The following is a 24,411-nucleotide window of genomic DNA, read 5'->3' as shown; positions in this document are numbered from 1 at the left end:
CGCTTACTATTAAGAGTATGCGCATTTTCACAAGTGAAAAATACATTTTTAGTTAAGTAGAGACATAACAGAGAAAATAAATGATTCTTACCTTTGACATCTAAAACTAAATTCGGTTTCAGCTTGCTGTAGATCCTGCCGTCTGGCTTCATGCTCCAGAACTGACTGTCGGCGTTCTGGTCGAGGGCGAGGCCCAGTTTAGAGCCAGAGGTCACGAGGCTCCCCACGATCGTCAGGCAGCAGTCTTCTGCTATCTGCTTATGGGAGAGACAAGGCAGCTGAGAGATGGAGACACGTTCAAGGATCATGACCAGTTCTTGGCACAAATTGACTTTTAAAGTTGTCTTTGTTGTCCGCTTCATTTACCCCACAGGAGGCTTTAGCCAGAGGAACTGGGATCAAGCAACAAATACTTACACCTTCATTTCAGGAGACACGAGTGCTGGAAAGTTCTCCATTCTTGTCCGTTGTAAGATTTCTGCCCTTCGTGAGTCAGGTAAACCTTAGAACATTAGTTCTCCCTTTCCGAAATGACCGTGATCAGAGGCGGGGGTCTATTGCTGTATCTCCCCTGACCTAACCATCTCTGCTCAGCCTGACTCTTCTGGAATGTGACTGCATCACTAATTTGAAAGGCTGTCGTAACAGTGAAATAGCTTAAAAGGCATTTTATTATTTTAAAACTTGAAATTCCACCTACTCTCTTGTCTTTCCTTCATGAGAAATGTCTAATAGAAAGTTCCAAAAAGGCATGCTATGCAACTATAAAAAGAGAAAGGATAAAATACAAATGCAGTGGAGTGTGAATTAATGCAAAGATTTTAAGGGGCCTTTTCTGAAGTGAATCTACCCCCTATATATAAGCTGTGTAGTCATATGTTCACGAGAGCCCACAGGCTGGATGTTGGTATGGTAACATGATCACGTGATGTGTTCACGTAATACATCCTGCTACAGAAAATGCTTATGAAAAGTGTATAGTAGATAAAAAGAGTGATAATCTGGGACACTGTTTCTCATTGACCTACTGAATTCACAGTTAACATTACTAAAATGTTTATTAGAAGTAATTGCAGAAAGGCACTGTTTTCTTGAAGTGTTTAATTCAAAGACAGAAGTTGGCTTTTTTTATGCTTCTACAGTCCAGCCCCTTCCGCTTCTCATGCTATTTCTTCTACGCCTGTCTAAACAGTACTTCCGCTTACTGAAAGGATGATTCTCCCTCAAGCACAACAGACCCAATTAATAGGTTGTGCTCCCTTCTGCAGGGCTGTATGCCTTCCGCTGACTCATGGGCACCAAGGTTTAAGAAAAAAATCTGGAGCAAATAGTCAAGCCCATAAAATCAAGAAGGAGTTAAAAAGACTATCTACAACAGAAGCGTGAGCTTCTCTAATGAAGTCTTACACTACATTCAGCTTTACCATGTCTTATATGGCAGGAATGATGCAACAGGGAGACCATTTTCCATTTTACAAGGTATGACAATTAGGCAGTGGACTGTGTTGTACACAGGGTCATATGTCTTCGCCCTAGTCTGCGGGGTCCTCCAAAATAAACCAAGAATGATTTGCATTTACAGTGCTGGGGCTTCTTGAAATAAACCATAATAAGTAGATTAAAGAAAAGGGGGAAAATAACACAGACACTTCCTTCTATTAGTACATAAAAATCAGGTATGGATGTAAATATTCCATCCTGGATCAGTGCTAGGTTTACCTCCCGTTTTAAGTTCCTAGATTGGTTCTATCAGCTAAAAAATATTTTCATGGAAAACCTTCTAATTTAGTTCTGAAAGTGCTCCAGGAAGTGTGAAATAGCATCTACTTGAAGAAAGAGGCTATTACAAACCCTTATCTAATCCTAAAAGCTCACCCTGCATTTGATGCATCCTTCTTGATAAATCCAGATCTGATCATCAGCACCGACATCTTCCATGACCTGTATTCTAAGTAGCTTCAGATCCTCTAGGTTTCCATTGGTGGACATGAATAACCCCGTTGCTTTGTTTCGAAGTCTGAAATAAATACGTTTCTGGAAGACAAAGATGCCGGCAGTAGTCATATATAGGGAGTACTATTGGGGGCACAGAATAAACATTGACAGCAGGGGCAGAATCAGAGGTGAGGCTGGAATAGGGATCATTGCTATATCCCTCAGAGGCTTTAGGATCTTCTCAAGGAGGAGAGTTTGTCAAAATTTCCAAGTGCCTGGGGCAGGGAGCCTGGGGAGAGCCCACAGGCTGGATGTTGGTGTGGTAACATTTCCGAAAGCCATCACGACCCCTAAGCACCAGAAACAGAGCCCAAATCCAAAAATTCAGGGGGTGGGGAAAGACCAATTTTATACTTAAAACTGAAACTAAAAAGCTGAGTTACATTTACAAAAAAAGAAAAAGATTTCAGAGAAGAGTACTGAAAACCTGTAGAGGGGAAAACAAATACCTGAACAAAAGGTCGTAGAGAACCTATTTGTCGACAGCCACTGAACTCATACCAATTCGGGACCTCCGCTGGGGACAGGAGGAACTGCCGGCCCCTGTAATTGCCATATTCATAAGTAACCCATCTGGGGAAAAAGAAAACCATAGTAAGTGGCAGTATCCATTTGACAGTCGGCCACTGTTATTTTTACAGTGCTTCCCATTTTTACACCAAGTTTTATACCTTAAATATACATGGGGGGAGAAAAGGAAACTACCTTATCTAAAACACTTAAAGCACCCATTTCTTGACAAGTAGGAAATTCTTGGTACCTGAGTATTTATGCCAAAAAGATCCATTCCTGAATAGAAACAGGTTAAGTTTTTCCTTCCAATAAGGCCATGAAATATGGTCCTTTCCACAAGGCTGCCCCATACTTCCTGTGAGGCTTTTGTAAAACATTTTCAGTTGTAATTTTTTTTTTAAAGATTTTATTTATTTGAGAGAGAGCACTCAAAAGGGGATGCAGGCATAGGGAGAGGTAGAAGCAGGGAGCCCGACGCGGGGCTCTATCCTAGGACCCTGGGATCATGACCTGAGTTGAAGGCAGACACTTAACCAACTGAGCCACCCAGGCGCCCCCAGTTGTAATAATCTTTTTTTTTTTTTTTTTAAGATTTTATTTATTTGACAGAGAACACAAGCAGGGGGAGTGGGAGAGGGAGAAGCAGTCTTCCTGCTGAGCAGGGAGCCCGACGCAGGGCTCGATCCCAGGACCCTGGGATCATGACTTGAGCTAAAGGCAGACACTTAACGGCTGAGCCACCCAGGTGCCCCCAGTTGTAATAATTTTTTATTTAAATAGTTACTATTTGTAAAGTTCTTAGTGTGTGACACATGCTATGTATTATATAAGGGTTAAATAAAAATAACTCAATAAATGTTTATTTAAAACAAGTGTAATCTTCCTCAATCCAGAAAACTGCTAAAGATACTCTGGTCTCTCTGCCCGAAGATGCTGTTACCCACACCTGAAAAAGTATGGGTTCTAGTACACACTGGCATGCAGGCAACCCAGCAACTTTTCTCTCTGGCTGATGCATGACATCAATGAAGAATGTTCTCTACTTTTAATCCCGGAATTCTAAAATGTTATCATCTTAGCCATTTTATCATAAAAACAAAATATTAAAACCTTTTGGGGGAGGGAATCACCCATAATTCTACCACCATAGTAATCCATAATTGTTTTGTTAATAACTGTAGGCCTGCCTATTGTTTTTAGGAGGGAAAGAAAAATAATTTCTTAAAAATGCTTACTACATGGGTAGTCCTTCATTTCTGTATCTTAATTTCAAAATTATTCAAAGTTGAGAAAAATCTTTCCACATTGATTTTTAATCATCGTGCACAGCATCTGCTAATCATTCCTAGGTAAAGGAAAATCCTGACCCTTACTCCAAAGCCCAAGGACTTGGCCTTTCAAAGGGATAAGAAAAATCAGCTCCCTTTCTTACCTGCTAAAAAAGTGATCAATATATTTACTGAGCACTGGTTTGCAAAGGATTCCCCTAGGAACTTGAGAGGAGCTAAAGACAAAGTCCGTTTCTTAAGTAAATTAAAAATCTGGATGAAGAGATGAAAACTACCTCACACATGGCTTTTCCCAGTGGGAAAACTGTGCTATGAAGGTGCATAATTATTAACCCTTACAGGAAATAAGGGGATAACAGGTTATGTTTCAGTTTGCTTAAGGTAGCTTACGCAAGAAAGAAATAGGATCAAACCTAATTTTAAAAATCGAATATTTTACTGAATAAAAAGTAGGTAACTCACTCACATGCCACCAATCACTTGAACAGACCGTATCTGTGTGTTGAATCCTAGGGATCGGAGATTAACTACTTCTGCATTAAGTTCAATCTTTTTTCCTTTGAAGTCTTCTCTTTCAAAAAGAATAATTGTTGGTTCAGAAAATTCCTGTTGAGGAACAAAAATAGTGTTCTGTTACTCAGCTTTGATGATAATTTGAACTCATACAGAAATAATCTTGTTAAGGACAAATCACAAGATCTGACCAGGCTTAGCCTGTCCTAAAGTCTCTTTCCCTGGAGGTCTGGGTGTTCCTGTACTCCACAGCTAAAGAGAGGAAGGACAGAGGGGCAGCAAGGTTTTCTACTGCATAGAAAGGTAGACAAATATAATGGTGTTTTAAAGCGGGGGGGGCGGGGGGGCGGGGGGGAACACATATCCTAGGCACAAAGGAAGGGGTATTTGAATCAACACTTGTAATTTATTTTCAATTTTGCAATTTTCTTATTGGGGATAAGGAGGGGCTGGGGAGCCATGTATGTAAGTAAATGGTAAGGGTCTAAGGATGGTGGCGGTCTGGGGTCTAGTGGAACAGTGGTAATTACCTAATCAAGGAGCCTTCCCCTTGTAAGCATTTTTCAAATGTCTTTTTTGTTTTAATTGTCAGTAAGACAACAGATTCTGTGTACTCGTGCTCCCAAGCTTTCCTGTAGGAATAATTGTTAGAAGGAGAGAGAAAAAGAAAACAAAAAAACCAAGGTGCAAGCCCCACTTTCGAGCCCTCGTTCATTTCAAACCGGACCAGAGCACAGAGGTCCATCCATGTGCAGAAAATAAAAAGCTGGCAGCTCGTGCTTGTTTTTCAAATTACAGACCCTCCTGACCCCAGTCTACGCTCTAATGATAATCCTAAGATCATAAATAATACATCAAAAATCCCCTCCCTGCTTAAAGTTTTGTGGTGAGGGTGTGGCAACTTACCGCCTCATTTATGTGGATGTGCCCTGACGTGTACAAAGATTTCTGTGGAGCAGTAAACAGAGCAGATGAGGCTGTAGAGGTGGTTTGTATGGTGCAGGAATGAGGTTATATAAAACATATAAGGAAACGACATGAGTACCAAAAGTGGCCTGAGCATGTGTGCCAAGGGCTAGTTGAAGGAAGGTGTCTGAAAACCTGACCACTGGGGTGGGTTTGTTTTGTTGTTTTTTAAGTATACATTTGGAGGTAGCTTTTAGAATTCTAGGCAGGTTAAATATTAAAGTTTTAGATATTTTGTTTATAAGCTAATGAATCGTATGCCTCATCCCGTGTTTCTCTGCTACTATTTTCACATCTCAAGAAAGGTCAACATTTCCGTTATTTGAACAGGCAGGCAGGGAGGAGATCAAGCCACCTCATGTATGTTCTCGCTACTTTTAAAACGCAAGTCACCAGCGACGTATGTTTAAAGTTTTGTAGGAGAGATCAGCTACAAAAAAGCTACAGACACACCCAGACTTGGACATCTGAACATTATCTTGATGTTTTGTTTTACTGAATATCGCTTTGGCTACATCAAAATTAAAGGTTTCTGTTCAGAAAGGGGACACGATCATCTGAACTAGCAACATACTGTGATAAACCAGGAGAAGACGTGACCGCAAGTCTCTAAAACAACAGAGTGCCAGATTGAAAAACCACGAGGACTTTCTGCAACTCAGTAACAACAACAAAAGATAACAAGAAACTAAACAAGAGCTTGGCAAAGGCTGTAAAACAGGCAGTTCACTGAACAGAAAACCCAAATGACTAATTAGTGTATGAGAACCAGGTCTCACTAATAGTGAAACATATCACAACGAGATAATACTTTCTGCCCAGTTTCTTCAAACTGACAAAAGTGAGAGAATACCCAGCAATGGCAATGATGTAGAAAACAGGAACCCACATGCTCTGCTAGCAAGGATCTCAAGTAGTGGAATTTGGCCATACTTAGAGAAACTGCATATTCGTGCATGTGAAATCCAGCAAATGCACTTTTTAAATACACACCCCTAGGAGACTCTCACACAAGTCAATAGGGATATGTATGTGTGTGTGTGTGTGTGTGTGTGTGTGTGTGTGAGGATTAAGTAAAGTATGGTGATGAATACTTGCACCAATTAGAATCAATGAACTGGGTGTACGTTCAGCATAATGGAGAGCTCTTAAAATTTTTTTAATGTGAGTATTGGGTTGTTTACAATGATGAGAACTATGGCATCATACCATATATAAACTAAAAGCCAATCAATATGTAGATTTTTAAAAAAACGTAATATCCAAGCTGTATCCCAAACACATTAGAATGGGTGCCTGTAAAGGAGAGAGGAATAGAAATAGGGATCAGGTATGCAATGGAAAAAAACAAGACAGGAAAGGCGCCTTGAACTAACCCCTGATGACTGCTGTACCACAGCTGACTCAACACTCTACACCTGGAGTCTGAGGAAACAGCAAACCAAACCAGATCTAAAAAGAGGGGCGCCTGGGTGGCTCAGTCGGTTAAGCGTCTGCCTTTGGCTCAGGTCATGATCCCAGGGTCCTGGGATCGAGTTCCGCATCGGGCTCCCTGCTCAGCGGGGAGTCTGCTTCTCCCTCTGCTTCTCTCACTCTCCCTCAAATAAAGAAAATCTTAAAAAGATCTAAAAAGAGACCAAAAAGTTACAGGATGGAAAGTTCTACGGCAACTGTTTTCTCTGCCTCTGACTTAAGTCCTGAGGAAGCCTACCTGCTGGTCTCCATCAGCTACGTGAGCCCCACATCTCTGTCACATTGTATTCACACTGACATACTTACAACATCTATAAAACGAAGAGACTTGAAAGTTGCTCCAGGCAGGCATCCCATTGCAGAGAGACAAGGATAGTGGCCTTCTTCCAACACATACTGATTACCAGAGAAATTTTCTCCATCATATGCAACCCAGCTACAACAGGAAAAACCACATATATGTACAATATGTAATTTGGATATTCCTATTCAAGAAGTCTGATTTTGAGGGGTAGCCTGCTCTAAAGCGCAATGTGTATGGCTATCTGTGCTTTCTTCAAAAACACCTAGACCTACTTACTGCTTTCCATCTTGTTGCAAATTAATATTCATAAGAAGTCAGCTGTTCGTTTGCATTTGGGAAAAAATTTTTTTTTTCTCCATCAAAATATTCATGTTTTTCCCTGTGCCCCTTCCAGTATTCCTTGCTCCTCTCATGGGAGCCACCATTCTCCAGCCCCTGAGCCCTGTCTGAATAATCCTGCAGCCGGCACAGCTAGACAACTGCCTGGGTCTGGGGGTTTCCTCCCCGAATTTCTCTCCTTTATCCTCATTTCCAGCACCTCCATGCTGGGCCATGAGTCAAAATACCACAGTGACTTAGACAAGTCATTTAGCCCCTGTGGGCCTCAGCATTATTAGTAATGTGGTGATTTACCAGCTTCCCCAGAAGAGGTGAGTTTTTTGTTCATTCTTTTCATCTAACAAATGCTTACTGGGGGCTAATTGTGTGTCAGGTGCTTTTCCGTTGCTGGGGACAGAAGCGAGGACAAAACGAAGTCCCTGCTATGGTGAAGTTCACACTCCAGTGAGCGGAGACAGACGAGAAGTGGACAACAAAAGTACATATCTGGTCCTACTAAGTGCAGCAGGGCAGGGGGTAACGGGGAACCGGGACAGAGACGGAGGTGTGTGCTGATGCGCTGTGGGATTTGACTGTAAATCTGTGCGCTCGAATGCAAAGCCAGTGCAGGCTCCCCTGCACAAGGCTAAATGATAAAATCATGCTGTTGAGACCATAGAGAGTCATATAGAGAACTATATGACTAAAGGCACCATTATGATTATTGTTATTATTAGATGTAATTCCTCATCAGCTGCACAGGTGGCTCCAAGGGTTTCCGGACCAACATTCCCTGACTTTGGGCTCCCCTCCTTCGAAAGCTTTTTTTGTAAAACTGTTTTTAGCATGGCATTTTGAGCCCATTGCCTTTCCCTTCTTGTGTTTTTACGGCATCCATCTAAACTCATATGCTCGGGGGAGCCTTCACGACCTGATCCCACCTTCTCTCTCCCCAGCTCTAGGGCAGTGTGCTCCCTGATCCCATACAGACCAGCCCCACTCCAGCCATGCGCTGCCTGACATGCAAAATGCCTATCTTACGCTGATCTACCTATAAAAAAAAAATGTGCCTTGGGAGGCACCTTAGAGATTATCTAGGGTCCTGCTGCGGGTGACAGGACAGGCTAGAGAGCAGAGAAGCTGGTCCGAATCACATCGTACAGCGACGTGGTGATCCCATGTGCTCTGGTGTCCGGCGCTCAGATGCTTCGAGGTACAGTGTCGTACCAAGACGGGCTTGTAGTATTTGGTGATTTCGCAGAACACCAGGCACCGGGGGTCACTGAGCACTTGCTGATACGTGAGTTCTAACCTCTCCCAGCAATCAGGCGCTGCCAGTTCCCCGTTTGACTTACCTGCCCCCTAAAACTCTGCAAGACTTGGTAGAAAACGAATCATCAATTTGACTTGTTGTTTCTTCAAAACCTTGACTGCGACCTTGAAACTGTGGTTCCGAAAACAACCGAATCTTTGAAAAAGTAAACAGAAATACGTTGAATTATTTTCCTAAAACATTAACTCCTTCAGCCTTTGAAATGATGCAAATATGACCTATTAACTCTTGTTACAATAAACTGCTATGAATTTTATAAATCCTTTAATTTTCTACTTCTACATTAATGACCAATTAGAAATACTTTGGCTGCCCCATTCATGCTTATTTAATTCAGAGACATCAAAGGACAATCCAACAATAGAGGCCGGTTTCTATAGAACACCGTGTTGCAACAAGCTGTGAGGCATTTTAAAGCTTTATTGTGGCCAAAAGTAATTGTTCATCAGTTCTAACATTTACAAGAAACTATATTTTGGAAACATAGTATAGTTTTCCTCCCTCTCAATGGAAGATACTTGCTGACTTATTAGAATCCTGTGTGTGTGCCATAAAGGAGGCTACAGTGGTGTTTTCGCCTCTGTAATTAGGGCTGTCTGAACTCTGAACACTTCCATTAAAAAGCCTAAATAACCAAGGTGACACTTCAGTTGATGCAGACAGTCAGCATTCAAAGGCTTGAATGAGAGACCATATAAAATAGACCATATAAAATGTTTGTCTAATGCAGACGCAGCAAATACAAAAATTCATTTTACTGTTTATCATAACTATATGTATTGTTTGAGATATGAATTTTAGTGTGTTAATGTAAATTGATCCAGTACAATGATATCAAATTCAACTTTATATAATAAGAGCATTTTATAAGAAATATTTAGATGTGGGTATGTGCTATCAAGCATTTATAAAGGAAACCTAAATCTAATTTTAAGATACAATTAAGCTTTCAGTTATAAAACTGGGTAAAACAAAATGTCCCAAATGTTTCACATTTTACACATAAGATCAGCTTTTCAGTGGAAGCCCCTAATTATAAAAAATAGATTATTTTTTAAGTTACCTGATTTCGTTTCCTTGGGCCAGTGAACGAATCCTAAAAATTTTTAAAGGGAAGAGAGAAGGAAATGAGTAGAGCAGACATCTCGAAAAAGTTTTTTCTTCCAGATCATTAGCAATTACTGTTAAAAATAATCTCAGAATAGTTTTTGTAGTGTTACGTATCTCATGAACTGGAAGTACACATTAAGGAAATCCAGAAGTCAGTTAAATATTCTCATATAAAAGTATAACTCCTTACCAAACATATGGGTTGAACAGAAGAGATCTTACAATTTTTGCCTCCCCAGTCCTCAAAACTGGTATAGAAGCCTTTATCCAGTATATATTGTTCTCCTGTGAAGTCAGGATTCTCATAAGCTACCCATCTAAAGAAACAAAAACACTGACTTGTTATAATTCATAGTTTACATGTATAATAAAACTATCAAACTCACTTAGGTAAATATGTATCATAAGAAACTCCCATTTGTTTTAATAATCAGTAATCTTGATTTTTCTGATTCTCAGTCTTTTGGGAGATTTGTCTGTATGACAAATCAAAGTGACAAGTGAAAGACTATCTTTACCTGAACCTTTTGGTGTTCTCACTTATCAAATCCTATTCCCTGAGAAAGCTCCAATGGGGATATTTGTATTTCTTTCTAATTCTATTTTAAGGAAACAATCTGGACTTCCAAGAGTACCTGTAAAGTTCTCTTAGTAAGCAAGCAAGAGTTTTTGTTATCAACAATATTTTTCCAGAAAGATTACAAGAAACTATGTCTCTATTATACAACAAACCACAGTGAAAAAAAAAGTTGACAGAAGAAATGCTTTAAAAAAAATATAGCTGGGGAGAACAGCATGTACTAAGGTGCAGAGATGTGACAGACTCGGGTGTATTGGGAAACTGTAAGATATTGGGCATTACTGGAGAAAAGGAGACATTGTGAATGGGGGAGGGGATAAGGCTGGAAGGGAGGAAAGGGTCAGAGGCAGAACAGAAGTATGATACCTCTTTTACAAATAACAGTAATTTTACTCCTTGGGTGAAAAACACATTCTTCAGGTTGGCAGATATACACAGAGAGATAAGAACTCTCACGCTGTGTGCAGGAAATTCAAACCCAGGGAAGTAGTGAACTGCCCTGGAATTTAAATATTATTTGAAACAATAAGGATGATTAATAATTATGCTACCTTGACGTTCTATGTAATCATCTTAATGTATAACACATCGGTCAAATTTCAAGAGCTGGGCATCTTTATAAATATATTGCTCTCCTTTTTGCAAGGTCATCACAACAGTTCAAGAATTATTTGGGTTATAAGTTTTGTTTCTTATGCAAATAGTTAGGATTTTGACCAAGTTGATTGTAAAACAAAATTCTCCATATCCTTAATGGATCTATGTCCATTGGTATAATAAAAGATTGCTCCAAATTTAGCACTAAAAACCAACCAAACAAAAAATACAGCCAAGTAATTAAAATTTTATTTGGAACAGGATTTCCGACATGACATGACTATGTAGAGTAAGCAACATGGCACAAACACTCAGAAATACTAAAATCTCTTCTGGGATGTTTTCTTTTGTCACCTTTCAAGTGATCTACACTCAGAGGATAATCAACAAAACCAACTTACTGATGATACTTCCTAGCCAATGTCAGTCTTTGAAAGTTTTTCAGTTCTGTTATATTCAAGATAACTCAGCGTCTCCTCCTGATTGACTTGCGGCTGAAAGGAATAATACCTAAATGCCTGTATATATACTCAAAACTTTCCAAAATGCTTTCACATCTATGACTACATTCAATCTAGGGAGCTACAGGTTTTCCCATTTTACAGAAAGGAAAAGCTAAAGACACAGAAAAGTTAATTCATTGATTCTTTCAACAAACATCGATTGGTCATTTATCATGTGTCAGGAACTAGAGGGCAGTAGGCGTGCAAGGATGGAAACAGTGATCCTTGCCCTTGAATTTACAGATGGCTGAGAAGCAGCACATGGAATTATTTGTTGATGTTTGTCCTGAATGGGAAATGACTTGTCCAGGGTGACACAATTGATTAGTTGGTGGCCAAGGACGGCTGAGCCCCCACTGGGTCTCCCAAGGCTCCCCACGCTGCATCATGACCTGAGCTGCCATGTGCCCTGTCAAAAGTCTCCTTTCATTTACTCTTCCATTAAGCCATACTTAAAACAGTCTGCACACTTTATAGCTAGAACAGATTATGATTTTACTGTCAGAAGGGCTTGACTTTAGACAAAAACCCAAAGGCAGTCATTAGGAAATGAAGAGCCATCAAGGAGAAGACGACCATGGCAGAAATCTCCAGTGTCAAGTAGCTCAGGACAGCGAGCATCCTGCACGCTCACTTCTGGCCGTCTGGAAGCCCAGCCAGTCTACTGCATGAAAGGCTGCCGCCTCACTTCAGAACCTCATCAGCTATTTTTAGAGCCTGTTCTTTAACATTGTGAGGTCAGGAATTAGGAGACCTAGTCCCAGCTATGGTCATGACATTAACTTCCAGGTAACTTTGAAGGGGTCACTTAACCTTTGTGAAAGATCCTCTTTTCATTCATAGGTAAGGGGGTTGCCCAGGATCCCAGTGCTGACGTTGCGTGAGCTTATACAGCGCCTGGGAGCTGCAGTGTGCAGCCTTGGGCTTATGAAGAAAGGTGACAGCCAAGGGAGAGCATGGAATTTATGTGGGGAGGAACATCTGGGGAGGAACATCTGCATAGCAAGAATATCTACTTTACAAAAACCGGACAAGAAGAAGAAAGAAGAAGGAAGGGGAGGAGGGGGAGGAGGAGGGGGAGGGGGAAGAAGAAGAAAGAAGAAAGAAGAAGAAATAAAGAAAAAGAGGTAAAGCCGTTTCACAAAAAAAGTATTCCTGGCAGGCTCTGCATCTGTAACAAGTTAAAAGAGAGCAGGTTAAAAGGCCTTTTTGCTTGACTGACTTCAAGGTTTGGAGGGAAAAAGGCTGTGAATGGGGAGAGACGGACCACGGGAGAGGAGGCAACGGAGTGAGCACTGGAGGAAGCTTCACCTGGCACTTTTTTTTTTTTTTAATAAAACAAGTGAGAATACTCTATTTCCCTATAAAACTAAAATAAATCACTTGTAAGGACACACCCACCACCACACTAACGTATCTAATTCATGGAGGTTGAAGCAAACAAACCACTTATTAAGATGTTACTTGAATTGAGAGTAGGGTCGTTTTCCTTCTGAGATGCAGCCCCAGATGAATCACCCACGAATATGAGGGTAAAAATAAAACCCCAAAACTCAGAGATCTGAGATTCTCCGGTATATCTATAACTTACACTTGAGACCCATGAGAAGAAAATTCCTCACTGTCCTTGTTTCAACATATTCTGTACACGTGAATCAACACTTGCCTGTTTCTAAGGTTGGAGGGGGTGGTAGGGAGAGAGCAAGTACGAGTACTGGCCGGTCCCAGCCTGGTGGGGCCACTGCTCAGAACTCACGGGGCCAGGCAAACTGGCCCTTCCGTGGAAGAGAAAAGGAAAAAGAAATTAAAACGATGGCACTTTAATTTTTTTAGCTGGACTCTAGAAATATTTCCTTTTGTTCTTAATTTTAAAAAAGCTAGCCCTGGGGCGCCTGGGTGGCTCAGTCGTTAAGCGTCTGCCTTCGGCTCGGGTCATGATCCCAGTGTCCTGGGTTCGAGCCCCGCATCGGGCTCCTTGCTCGGCGGGAGGCCTGCTTCTCCCTCTCTCCCTCTCCGAGCTTATGTTCCCTCTCTAGCTGTGTCTCTCTCTGTCAAATAAATAAAATCTTTAAGAAAAAAAAAAAAAAGCTAGCCCAGTTTCCACCATGTGAACAAGAGCATAGCACAGAACTTGAAATTGCTTAGTAGAGCTGTGAGAGGGAGTTTCTTCTGATGTTGCAGTAAGAAATTGAATGCAGTTCCCAACACCTCCATGGTTGGATTCATGGGCAGCCTTCCTGAAGGCTGGTCTGAGGTAAAAATGAGTTTACCACCCAAGGAATTTATTACCCGTGTGATAGTGAACCTCTTGGGAGACATCCAGAACAGGAATCTCAAAAATGTTTTCTGAAAAGTTTTCAGTTTCCATATTGAGAAATGAAGAACTAAACTAAAATTCTTATTTACCAAGAAGAATAGAGTCATTAAAATCATTTTTCCTTGAAACTATTAAAAACAAACAGGCTAGTCTTCCTCCCTTGTGTTGGCACACCTCAACCTATCAACCTCACAAGGCCCAGGTCCAGTGCCACCTCTTCGGCCACATTCTTCCCTGTGTACAAACTGGAAATTAATCTCTTTCTGCTCAGTAGATTCCCGAAGCACTTAATCTCTAGGCCTTTTGTAGCAATGATTTATGTTTTATATGAATACTGTAACTTCTGTGAAGACATGATATAGTGCTTCGCACGTAACAGACCTCAATCAATATCTGTCAAATAACCAACTGAATGAACTCTGAGGAAGCACCTGGCCCTGGTAAATACCGAAGCCCTTCCACAACCACAGAATTTAAAAGGAAGTGGTGTGGGGGGCGGTGATGTGTGCATACCTCCCTTCAACTTCCCCCAGTACCACAACTCAACTGCTATCACCAGAAAAAAAGCCTAAGCCAGGAAATACAACTAGAAATGACTAAAAATAGAAACCTATAAAAGTAACATTAATTTCAAGTAAACAAAGGCTGGGTTAAAAAAAAAATAAAAGACTGGCTCTGGGCACAATTCTACCTGTACTAACAGCACAAGCGACATAAATGCCCCAAGGGAATCTTACCCAGCATCCCTTTGCTTCCTCTGCTAGAAAGCATGACTGGACTCTGACTAATGGAACCAACACACCTGGTGAGTACCAAAATGTAAAACTGTTTTTCCAGACTGAACTGGTCACTATTTTCCTTCTAAGTAATTAACTTTAAAGGCAATCCAAAATACTATAGAGCCACGGCAACATTTCACATGACTTCTGCCATACCATACCTTTTGTCTATGGCAGACTGTAAAATGCTAGGGTGCCATAGCACAACACAGTAGAGGCATCTCCTGCTAAAAATGAAGACCCAGAAGTCCCGGATGTCACCCTGCCAAGATGGTGCCACAGTAACAACCTACACAAGGTTTTGGCAAATGTGACTAATAGTAAAAGCATATTACATTATAGACACATCTCAGCTATCCAGGGATCCTATGGGAGGCTCCACGAAATACGATAGAATTAAGGTTAGAATGATCCAAATAGCCTATGTTACTCATGACATAAAAAAACCTAATATCAAACACTTTCGACAGAAGCCATGTCATATAATTTCATATAATTATTTAAGAATACTCTCACTTATAACAAATTATAACTGATATCAACCTCGATAAGAATAATTATATAACTTCTTTTAATAGACACGTGTTTTGTCCATCCAGGATCTGTCCCCATTCTTTCTAACGTTCCTGGGGAACCACTCACCCCAATCATATATAAGTGGCTCTGTGGGACTGACCCCACCCTGCTCTGGGACTGGGCACATCACGCAGACACTGTCACCTCCTTGACTACAGAGATTGGTTCAGGCAGGTACACATGACCCAAGCTGAGAGAATCAAAGTCAAACCTGGAACTGTTGTGGGAAAGAGAAGCTCTTTCCACCGGACACAGTGAGAAGAACAAAAAGAACTTCCACCAGTTGGAAGTGGCCTGCCTAAAACAAAGCCAGAATAGGAAACAAGCCCAGTCAAGAGACAGAGAGCAAGTTCTAATGACAGTGTCTAAACCCGACATCCAGCCATGACTAAAGCAAAAATGTTTTCCAGGACTTTTAAGTTATGTAGTCTGATAAATTCCATTTTTATCACTTTCATCAGTTTAGGTTGGCTTGCAGTTATGTGCATCCCAAAGAATCTTGACTGATCATCTTTCAATAAAAGCTTACATTAGCATTAATAAAGCATTCAATTGCTAACTCCAGGTACATTGAAACATTAATTTTTATGTCAAAATAATAATGAAGAAATAAAATGGAGCAGATGTAGGAAGTAGGGGCTCAGGGCAGGCTACCCCAAAAAGGACCATAATGGCATATCGATTATTTCAAAGTAAAGTTACTTAAGAAACAGCCTGTGCACAAAGGACTCTCAGAACCTCCTCTGCCTCTCTGAAAACAGGAAATAAATCTCCCATGCGAATGGTACCCTCCCTGTACCAGGAGGTAGAGACACACCTTCATCACCAGAGATAGGGAATTTAGAGCCGAGAAGGCTGTATAAACAAACCTTGTTACTTTTTACTAATTTATTACATCAGCCCAAATTCTGTTTAGAATTCCTTACTAACTGAAGCTTCCAAACAAATTTCATCCTGTCAATTCCTAACAAATGTATTGTCTCTCTGTCTAAAATATATAAAAACTGCCTACCCTGGTTATTTCTTTGGGTCTCAATTTCATGATTGGACCTCCATGAGGATGTAATTAACTTTGGTGGGTTTTTTTCTCTTGTTAATCTATCTTATGCCAATTTAATTCTTAGACCAGCTAGAAGAATCTTGATGGGTATAAGAAATTCTTCCTCCCCTGCAAGGACTATAGGAAAATGAATGGGACTTTATCTCAACCTCAGTTTTCTAGTGTTAGATCATTATTTTTTATTTGATTCCCATCATAAGAAATCCAGGAGATCTTTCCATGCAGAATGATAAGAGAAGTGGATCTGTAGGTTTCAATCATGAAACCCAAAAGTCTATTTCAATGTTGCATTACACATGAAAAAAAAGATTACATGAGAAAGATTTTAAAAAGCAGTTACGAAAATATTGTGGCAGAACATATTAAATGTCTGATTTAATGTTTAGTTATTGATATGTTTATTTATTGAGTGCCTACTCTGTGTCAGAGATACTTTCAATTTAATACAACCCAACGTAAAAGTGTTTAAAATCCCGACTGGGTCATTTTACTTACACTCCACTCAGTACATTAATAGACTGTGTCTTCAATCCATATCCAGTCTCCTTTAAGTTAGCAACAATTCCTAATACGTCAATACTGGAACCTTTGGATCCAAAGTTTTTTTCACTGTACATTATCATGTGAGCATTTGAAAAATCCTATTAAGGAAAAAAATTCAAAATTCAAAGGCTACTTACTTATTATTCAAAAAAGATCAAGTATTATCTATTAGCCTTTCTTTAACTTACACCTAGTATAGGTCGTAAAGACTGAAGCTCTCCGTTGTAACCCCCCCAATCTTTCCAGTCCTTGTATTCTCCTTCCTCAAGCAAATATTGATGACCTGTAAATCCAGGCTTCTCATAAGCAACCCAACTGCAACAGAAAGAACATGTTTTCATCAGTGCTAAAATTTTCCCCATGTATTTATCAGTTTCATTAACAAATACTAATAGTTATAAAGCTAGACACAGACTCATGCACTATGACTACTGGAATCCTTCTCTAAAATTTAAGAGACCATAGAATGGACCCCTAAGGAACAACCTAAGAAATATACATCAACATTCTGTAAGGGAGTGGGGGGGGGAGAGGGGGGGGGAGGGAGGGGGAGAGAGAGAGAGAGAGAGTGTTTAATAAGAATGGACTCAAAAGAACTTCAGCAGGAGCACCTGCGTGGCTCAGTTAAGCATCTGACTCTTGATTTTGATTCAGGTCATGACCCCAGAGTTTGGGGATCAAGCCCTGCATTGAGCTCCGTGCTCCGTGGGGAGTCTGCTAGAGATTCTTTCTCTCTCTTTCTCTCTCTCTCTCTCCCTCTGCCCCTCCCCCCACTCACATGCTCTCTTTCTCTCTCTCTCAAATAAATCTTAAAAAAAAAACTTCAGCAAATAAAACTGGATAAACTTTCTTCAATGAGTAATTAAAATATTTTTGCCTATTTACAAGACCATTTTCTGTGCATACTTCTAAAGGAAATATGTAAGATCTATAAAGTGTAAAATGTCATAAAAAATAGAAAGCAAACTAATAGTTCAATAGTTTGGAGCATAATATTAATAAACAAGATGTAGATTTGATCAGTGTGGGCCAATTTATTAGCCTTGCTCAGCTGACTGGCCCCAAACCAGCTCCTTGATCTGCTGTGTCAAATCCAGGTCTAGAGAATATGTTTGAAATTCACTCTGGCTGAGAACATGTTTGAAATTCATTCTACCGTTCTATCTGGAATGGGTTTTTGGTGGTGGTGGTGGGAGTAGGGGAAATGTGTCTATTACTTTACTAAAGGGATAAAAAAGACACCCCCCCCAGGTTACTCCCACCTACTTACATTCCTCTCAGAACTTTCATCGAGCCCACGGACATAAATGGCAAACTGTCATCTGTTGTTTCTTCTGTTTCACCTGCTTCAGCAATAAAACTACACATTTCTGTTTCTAGTTCCATACATTTTCCTTCAAAGAAAGGCTTTTCATAAATAACTACCTACAATAGAAATGAGATAGATGACTAATTTTAAGAAGTTAAATATCTCAATAGCCAAATGTTAAATCAATCATTTAATATCACTAAGTCCTAGAACACAAAACTTCCTGATCTTATTTTTTAAATTAACTAAATAGTAGTATTTTATAATTTTAAAACTCAGAATTTTTATCCTAATGTGGTACAGCCCAAAGCCAGGTTCAAAAGAAGTTTATAAATAATTGGTTTAAAAAAATTGTTTTTTGTTCAATGTCTAGAACTGATAGTTAGAATTTTGCTTCGGACAAACTAAGGAACCAGAGGATCCTAAGTTGCTTTAAAAATGAAATACAGGGGCACCTGACTGGATTCATTGGCAGGAGCATGCAACTCTTGACCTCAGGGTCATGAGTTCAAGCCCCACGTTGGGCGTGGAGCCTACTTAAAAAAAAAAAAGAAACATAAATGTGCAAAGTAGAAATAGGAGAAAGGAAGATCTTGTCTTGAGAACTCAGTTTTTCCTGGCTGACTGGCAAGCAGCAACAGGCCCCACAATTAGTAAATACAACCACAAATTACAAACTGAATACAACGATGAACATTTTAAGCCATGGTTACACGTACTGAGAGGGATTATTAGTGCCATTAGCATCATCTTCCAGTCTAAGGGATGGCATGTATCAGTTGGACGACTTCCTTTAGCTGCAATTATGTTTCATGGAGGTTGATGTGTAAAACCACATTATCTTCAGGGGGATGGAATAGGAATAAAATTTTAAAAAATAAACATTTTTACCTTTGGATCTGTAGGGAATTCAACTTTACGTCCACCCTGAAAAGAAAAATAATATAGTCAGAAATACGGCTCTTTGTGGATAGATTACCATTTTATATGACCCTTCGCAGCTGATGGTCAGCGATCGAACGTCCCAGTGTGCGTGCCTCTCATTTAAGTGAGGCCGCAACAGTGCTGAAGTTACAATGATACAGAGGAAGAACGAGGAAGACTGTGTAGAGCAGAGGTGGTCTATAAGCTGAATCTGCATGGTAGGTTAAGTTTTTTAACCCAATAAGCTGAGGGTTTTTTTTTTTTTAATTCAGAAAATGTCTCACAAAAATGCATTCCTTTCATTTCCCTTCAAGAGCAGCCACAAGATCGGATGTTTCTGGACACAGATCTCAGAGGCAGCAGCCTTTCCCTTGTGCACTGACTACCTCTCCACTGGGCTCACGCTCCAGCCGGGACTTGCGCGGGGTTGGCCTGTCTCCACTACGCTCTTAGTTCAACTCCCTGCCACCCTCACTCATGTCTGTTTGCTGCCTGGCCCCTGGAGGCACTGGGTTTTGCAACCCGTGGCTTACAAAACTGTTGAGTTCACACAAGTTCACAATGTGGTCTGGAGGACTCGAAATAATTCCGTGAGCTGTTGGATAGAATTTAAACTAGCCCAAAGGATGGGTCTGTGGGGGTTGTTATACTTTCATAATAAAGTTTTTGTAGATCACCAAAAAACTCACTAAAAAGAAGCCACAGAAAAAGGTATTACTACACGGAAATAATAAATGGGGTAAGAGTTAAAATCAGCAGCGGAAAAGTCAGAAGATTTTACACTGATATAGAACAGTTTTTTGTTTTTTAAGTGCAGCCAAAGGTGCTCAGATGCACCAAATGAACTGTAATTATAAAGGAATGTTGCTGATTTTATCAACAAACCAGAGTTGAAACAACCAAATGCAGTAGCCCCCCCTTATCTGCATTTCACTTTCTAGTTTGTTAGCCACGGTCAATCACAGTCTGGAAGCAGAGGATCCTCCTCCTGAAATACTGTCCGAAGAAGGTCAGGGGTAGCCCAAGGCTGCATCACAACACCTACGTCGCCCACCTCACTTCGCCTCATCAGGCAGGCAGTTTATCATTTCACTCCATCACAAGAAGGGCGATTATAGTACAATAAGATATTCTGAGAGGGAGGGACCACATTCACAGGACTTTAACTACAGTATATTGTTATACTTGTTTTATTTTATTAGTTACTATTTAAGTCTTACTGTGCCTAATTTGTAAAATAGATAATATATAATTTATAAATTAAATTTTATCATATATATATATATATATATATATAGGAAAAAGACAATAGTATATAGAGGGTTTGGCGCCATCCATGATTTCGGGCACCCACTGAGGGTCTTGGAAGGTATCCTCTGTGGATGCGGGGGACGGGGGGAGGACAGCAAGTGTACTAAGCACCCTTTCAAAAGTATCCGTTTCCAATGCCATAAACTTCCCAGTTTTGTAAATTATTTGAAACAGCCTTCAAAACCTGGGACAATTCTTTCATATATTCACAAAACTAAACTTTGTTCTTTGAAAGTAAATTTTAGAAACAAATCATTTGTAATGAAAAAGTCATTTATAATGCAAACGAGTTTTGCATGAAGATCAGCAAACATGGAGGTAGTTAAACCACAGGCTTTGGCAGGAGAGGGAAAATTAAGATTAAAAATTATCTCCATGACTTTCTAATTTGTTTCAAACTGACTCTAGAAAACAACCACAAAGTGCGATTTCAGAAACATGTTTGTCACAGGAGCCTCCCTGGTGCCACGGGTCGTTAGTGAGCACCTCCTACCACGTAGCACACACCGTGCTCCACGTGGGGGAGAAGACAGGGGCGGCCTGGATCCTCCCAAGGCTTAGAGTTCAGCAGAAGAGACAGAAGGAACACGACAAGAGATGGGGTAGGGGGAGGAAGCACAGGCTCCTCTCTAAGGCAGATGCTGGGGGGACAATAGTCACACATCCAGCCCCCCAAGCTGCCCCCCACACCCTAGCCTCTGGTCGCCACAACTGGGCTGGTGCCCACCCGCCCTGCCCTTCCCCAGCTCCACCCGGGCTCAGGCAGAGCATTCCCTGACATCTCCATCTAACATGGCCCTGTGTGGTTTTTAAGACCCAACTCGATTAACACGGAGCTCTCCTAATCATCTCTCTCCTCGGTCACATCACCTCTAAGGTGGACTTCATCTGTCCTTTCTGTTTTTCCACAAGGGTTTAGCTCTTCACTGTCTTCGTTTCTTAGACCTGCCCTGGGCTGCAGCTCTGCGCACACACGTGTGGCTCAGCAAGGCTGAGAATGCCTCAGAGGCAGATGACATGGGCTTATCCATTTTTCCATCTAGAGCATCCAGCAAGTTATCCTATTATTTCTGTCTAGCAAGAGGTTCCATCTACCACAGATCTGTGTTTTCTTAAAATTCTGTTTTATTGCTTCGAAGTCACAGCCTGTGAACTATCAATGTCAAGCTGACAAAGAATCAGACTCCAAGAACATTTTGTTAGGTTTCTTTTTTACCATTTTCAGAGGCCTCATGGATCCAATGTACGCTTCTTTTGTATCCCAGAAGGACAAGTCGGGGTATTCACCAGGTTCCAGGACAAAAGGAACACCCTGAAATCCAGGTTCTTCATAAATCAGCCACCTAAATAAGCACCAAGGAAGAAAAGACAGGACTCCTCATTTATTTCCGTGGCACACGGGACCCCAGTGAGAAAGGAAAGGAGGGGTGATGTGTGTCTGGGCCATGTACGGCTACATTCAGGTATTAGAGCAACCCTGGACTCCACGAGGACTATGCCATTATATGCTCCTCTTCTTGATCTTTAACTTGTCTCCTTGTGGGTTTGTCCACTTACTTTAATTTATATTATGAATTGCTTCAAAGCCTTAATGTCACTATCACTTCAAGAGAAGTAGTCATTTTGTAGCACTGTATGTATTCAGAGGCCCTAGCTAGGAAACGCAAGCTTTGTTTTCAAAGGCAACATCTCACTTGTAACCAAAGAACCAAATGTTCCACCTACGTGCCCCAAACTAGTAACAGGAAACAACTACCTAGAGCTTACAAGGAATGCCACCTGGAATTCGATCCATGCAACAGTGTTATGAGGAAGGGACACTATTGTCCTCATTTTACAGATGAGGTCAAGTAAATTGCCCAGGGCCACACAGCTGCAAGTACCAGATGCAGGGCTGATCCAAGCTGACTGCAGAGCCAGCCTCCTAACCATTTTTTGGTAACAATTTTTCTCATTCCAGAAAGAACACATAATTTACGCTTTTTACAACAACTCAAGATCATCACTGTGAGCATGACAACGCACAGTGGTGTCCTGGGGGCTTTGGAGGTCTAGAAGGCTGCTTGTTCCCAGGCCCAAAAGCTTTTTGACTTCTTGGATCTGATTTTTATGGCTTTTCAGTACCACGCCCTTTTATCAGGCTTGTCAGCTGTCACTTCCGCTGCGGTCAGAGAACCAGCCCCCCCACCCTCCCTCCATGTGCTAGAAACCCCAAAACCAGAAAATCATGCCTGTTAGAACTGCTTCTAAACACTGTGCACAGTTTTGTCACTTTCATAGTTCCTGGGAGAGTTCTGGGAAGGGGAGGTTGTGGAGATGGGACGTTTACAGAAGGGAGGTATTAAAACACCCCCTTTATACACAAATATAGAATTTTTGGTGATCACTTATCCTCTCCAATTCCTTGTTAGCCTGGCTAAAGAGTCTTAGCTGGGGAATTCCATTATCCCCAGAACATCGTGCCAAGAAGAGAGTGGTCATAAATAAAATCTTTTATCAGCAAAATGGGCCCGATTCTCCCTCTTTGACTTCTTCTTGTTCCCAATTTTGGCCCAAGGCACATTTTGGGTAATGGGTTTTGTTAAAGATTCCCTTGGATAAATCAGCAGTTTCTCTAGACTCACTAACTACACAGGGATTTACAATCAAAATCGTACTGAAGATCTGTCAACACACACACACACACACACACACACACACACACACACACACATGTTGACAGACTGAGTGGTGTATGTGTGGGCAATCAAAACGAATTAATCCACATTGTTAGAAGTCAGGGTAATATATTAGGGGTAAGAGGATGGCAGGAGGAAGCACAGGTAAGGGGACTTCTGAGATACTGGCTGTCTTCTATTTCTTGATCTAGATGATGTTTACACTTTGAAAATTCACTCAGTTATACACTTATGATTTGTTGTGCACTTTTTTTGTACAAATATTATTACATATACACTTCAATAAAAAATTAAGGGGGGAAAAGGCTTATCTTTTAAAATATAGCACTACAATGCCCTAAACCACAAGAAAACGGAGGCTAAGACCCACGTGGGGTCCTTTAAACCTCCTTGGGTTTGAGGCACGAGAGGCAGGGATGTGTTACATATTTCTTAGAGCTCAAAGTTCTCGCAGGCACACTAAGTAATGGCATTTTGTCAGAAATGGTGCTATTAGGCTACCGAGCCAAGGACCGTGGGGTCTGACTCCTCACAAGTGAATGGGTGGAACTTTTTATAAGCTCAGCAGACGGCTCATAAGCAGATGCTTGGGAGAATCTGAGGTATTGCTGAGCACAGGACCCCATTCGGGGGGTCTTCCCTTCTACAGTCCGAGTTGAGGGCATTTATTCATCTGATACTAAATACTTCACTTTTCTCGAAGCATGTGATTTAGTCACATAACATTTATAGAAGGGAGGTAATCTGGGGTAAAGGGGAATTTGTCAAAAGACTGAACACAAACAGACACACTGGGAAAGACGGTGTCCTTGATGAGCAGGAAGGAAACTCAAACCCACACTTATCAATGTTGGGTGGACTTTGGAATCTGAAAACTCACACACAGAGCATGATTCATTTTTCCTAAGTTCTATTCCAGCAAGATACATTATTCATGAGGCCAGCAGGAGAGGGGGAAACTATCCTCAGGTAGTGTTATTTCAGTTTCTAAAGGTACTCCTATTTTCCCATGTACTTAGGTAATGAGCTTTTACCTACATTATGAATAAATAGTATAACTATAAAGTGTGAGCTTTTTTAAAAAAAGTAAATGTTAAACTGAGGGTTCTAGAGGGGAGGAGGGGAGGGGGATGGGTTATCCTGGTGATGGGTATTGAGGAGGGCACGTTCTGCATGGAGCACTGGGTGTTATGCACAAACAATGAATCATGGAACACTGCACCAAAAACTAATGATGTAATATATGGTGATTAACATAACAATAAAAAATTAAAAAAAAAGTAAATGTTAAAAAATATTATTTCAACAACATTCATTTGTATATTTATAATGGTTATCTATATATTGATTAAAAACATTTTGTAATTATTCTTTCAGAAATACCTTTTAGCCACACAAGAAAAATTGGTCTTCTCTTGTT

General features: G+C 40.7%; 1 protein-coding gene across 2 annotated transcripts in view; it reads right to left on the bottom strand.

Annotated features, from left to right (window-relative positions):
* Positions 1-24,411, bottom strand: part of CRYBG1 (crystallin beta-gamma domain containing 1) — a 202,014-nt gene that overhangs the window by 6,421 nt on the left and 171,182 nt on the right. For both annotated transcript variants that reach the window (XM_073893718.1, XM_025863329.2), the window contains exons 9-21: positions 21,530-21,656; positions 18,970-19,005; positions 18,040-18,194; positions 16,958-17,084; positions 16,722-16,867; positions 10,005-10,131; positions 9,768-9,800; positions 8,727-8,839; positions 7,056-7,185; positions 4,264-4,403; positions 2,445-2,568; positions 1,876-2,034; positions 92-254 (exon numbers count right to left, since the gene is read on the bottom strand). In XM_073893718.1, the coding sequence (XP_073749819.1) occupies positions 92-254; positions 1,876-2,034; positions 2,445-2,568; positions 4,264-4,403; positions 7,056-7,185; positions 8,727-8,839; positions 9,768-9,800; positions 10,005-10,131; positions 16,722-16,867; positions 16,958-17,084; positions 18,040-18,194; positions 18,970-19,005; positions 21,530-21,656 (1,580 nt within the window). The remainder of the gene's footprint in view (positions 1-91; positions 255-1,875; positions 2,035-2,444; positions 2,569-4,263; positions 4,404-7,055; positions 7,186-8,726; positions 8,840-9,767; positions 9,801-10,004; positions 10,132-16,721; positions 16,868-16,957; positions 17,085-18,039; positions 18,195-18,969; positions 19,006-21,529; positions 21,657-24,411) is intronic.

Source organism: Callorhinus ursinus, unplaced genomic scaffold (assembly GCF_003265705.2).
Source record: "Callorhinus ursinus isolate GAN/ISIS: 27379988/994484 unplaced genomic scaffold, GSC_fseal_2.0 scaffold6, whole genome shotgun sequence".
Classification (NCBI taxonomy): Eukaryota; Metazoa; Chordata; class Mammalia; order Carnivora; family Otariidae; genus Callorhinus; species Callorhinus ursinus.
Note: the sequence above shows the minus strand (reverse complement) of the source record. Positions and strands in the feature narration are given on the sequence as shown.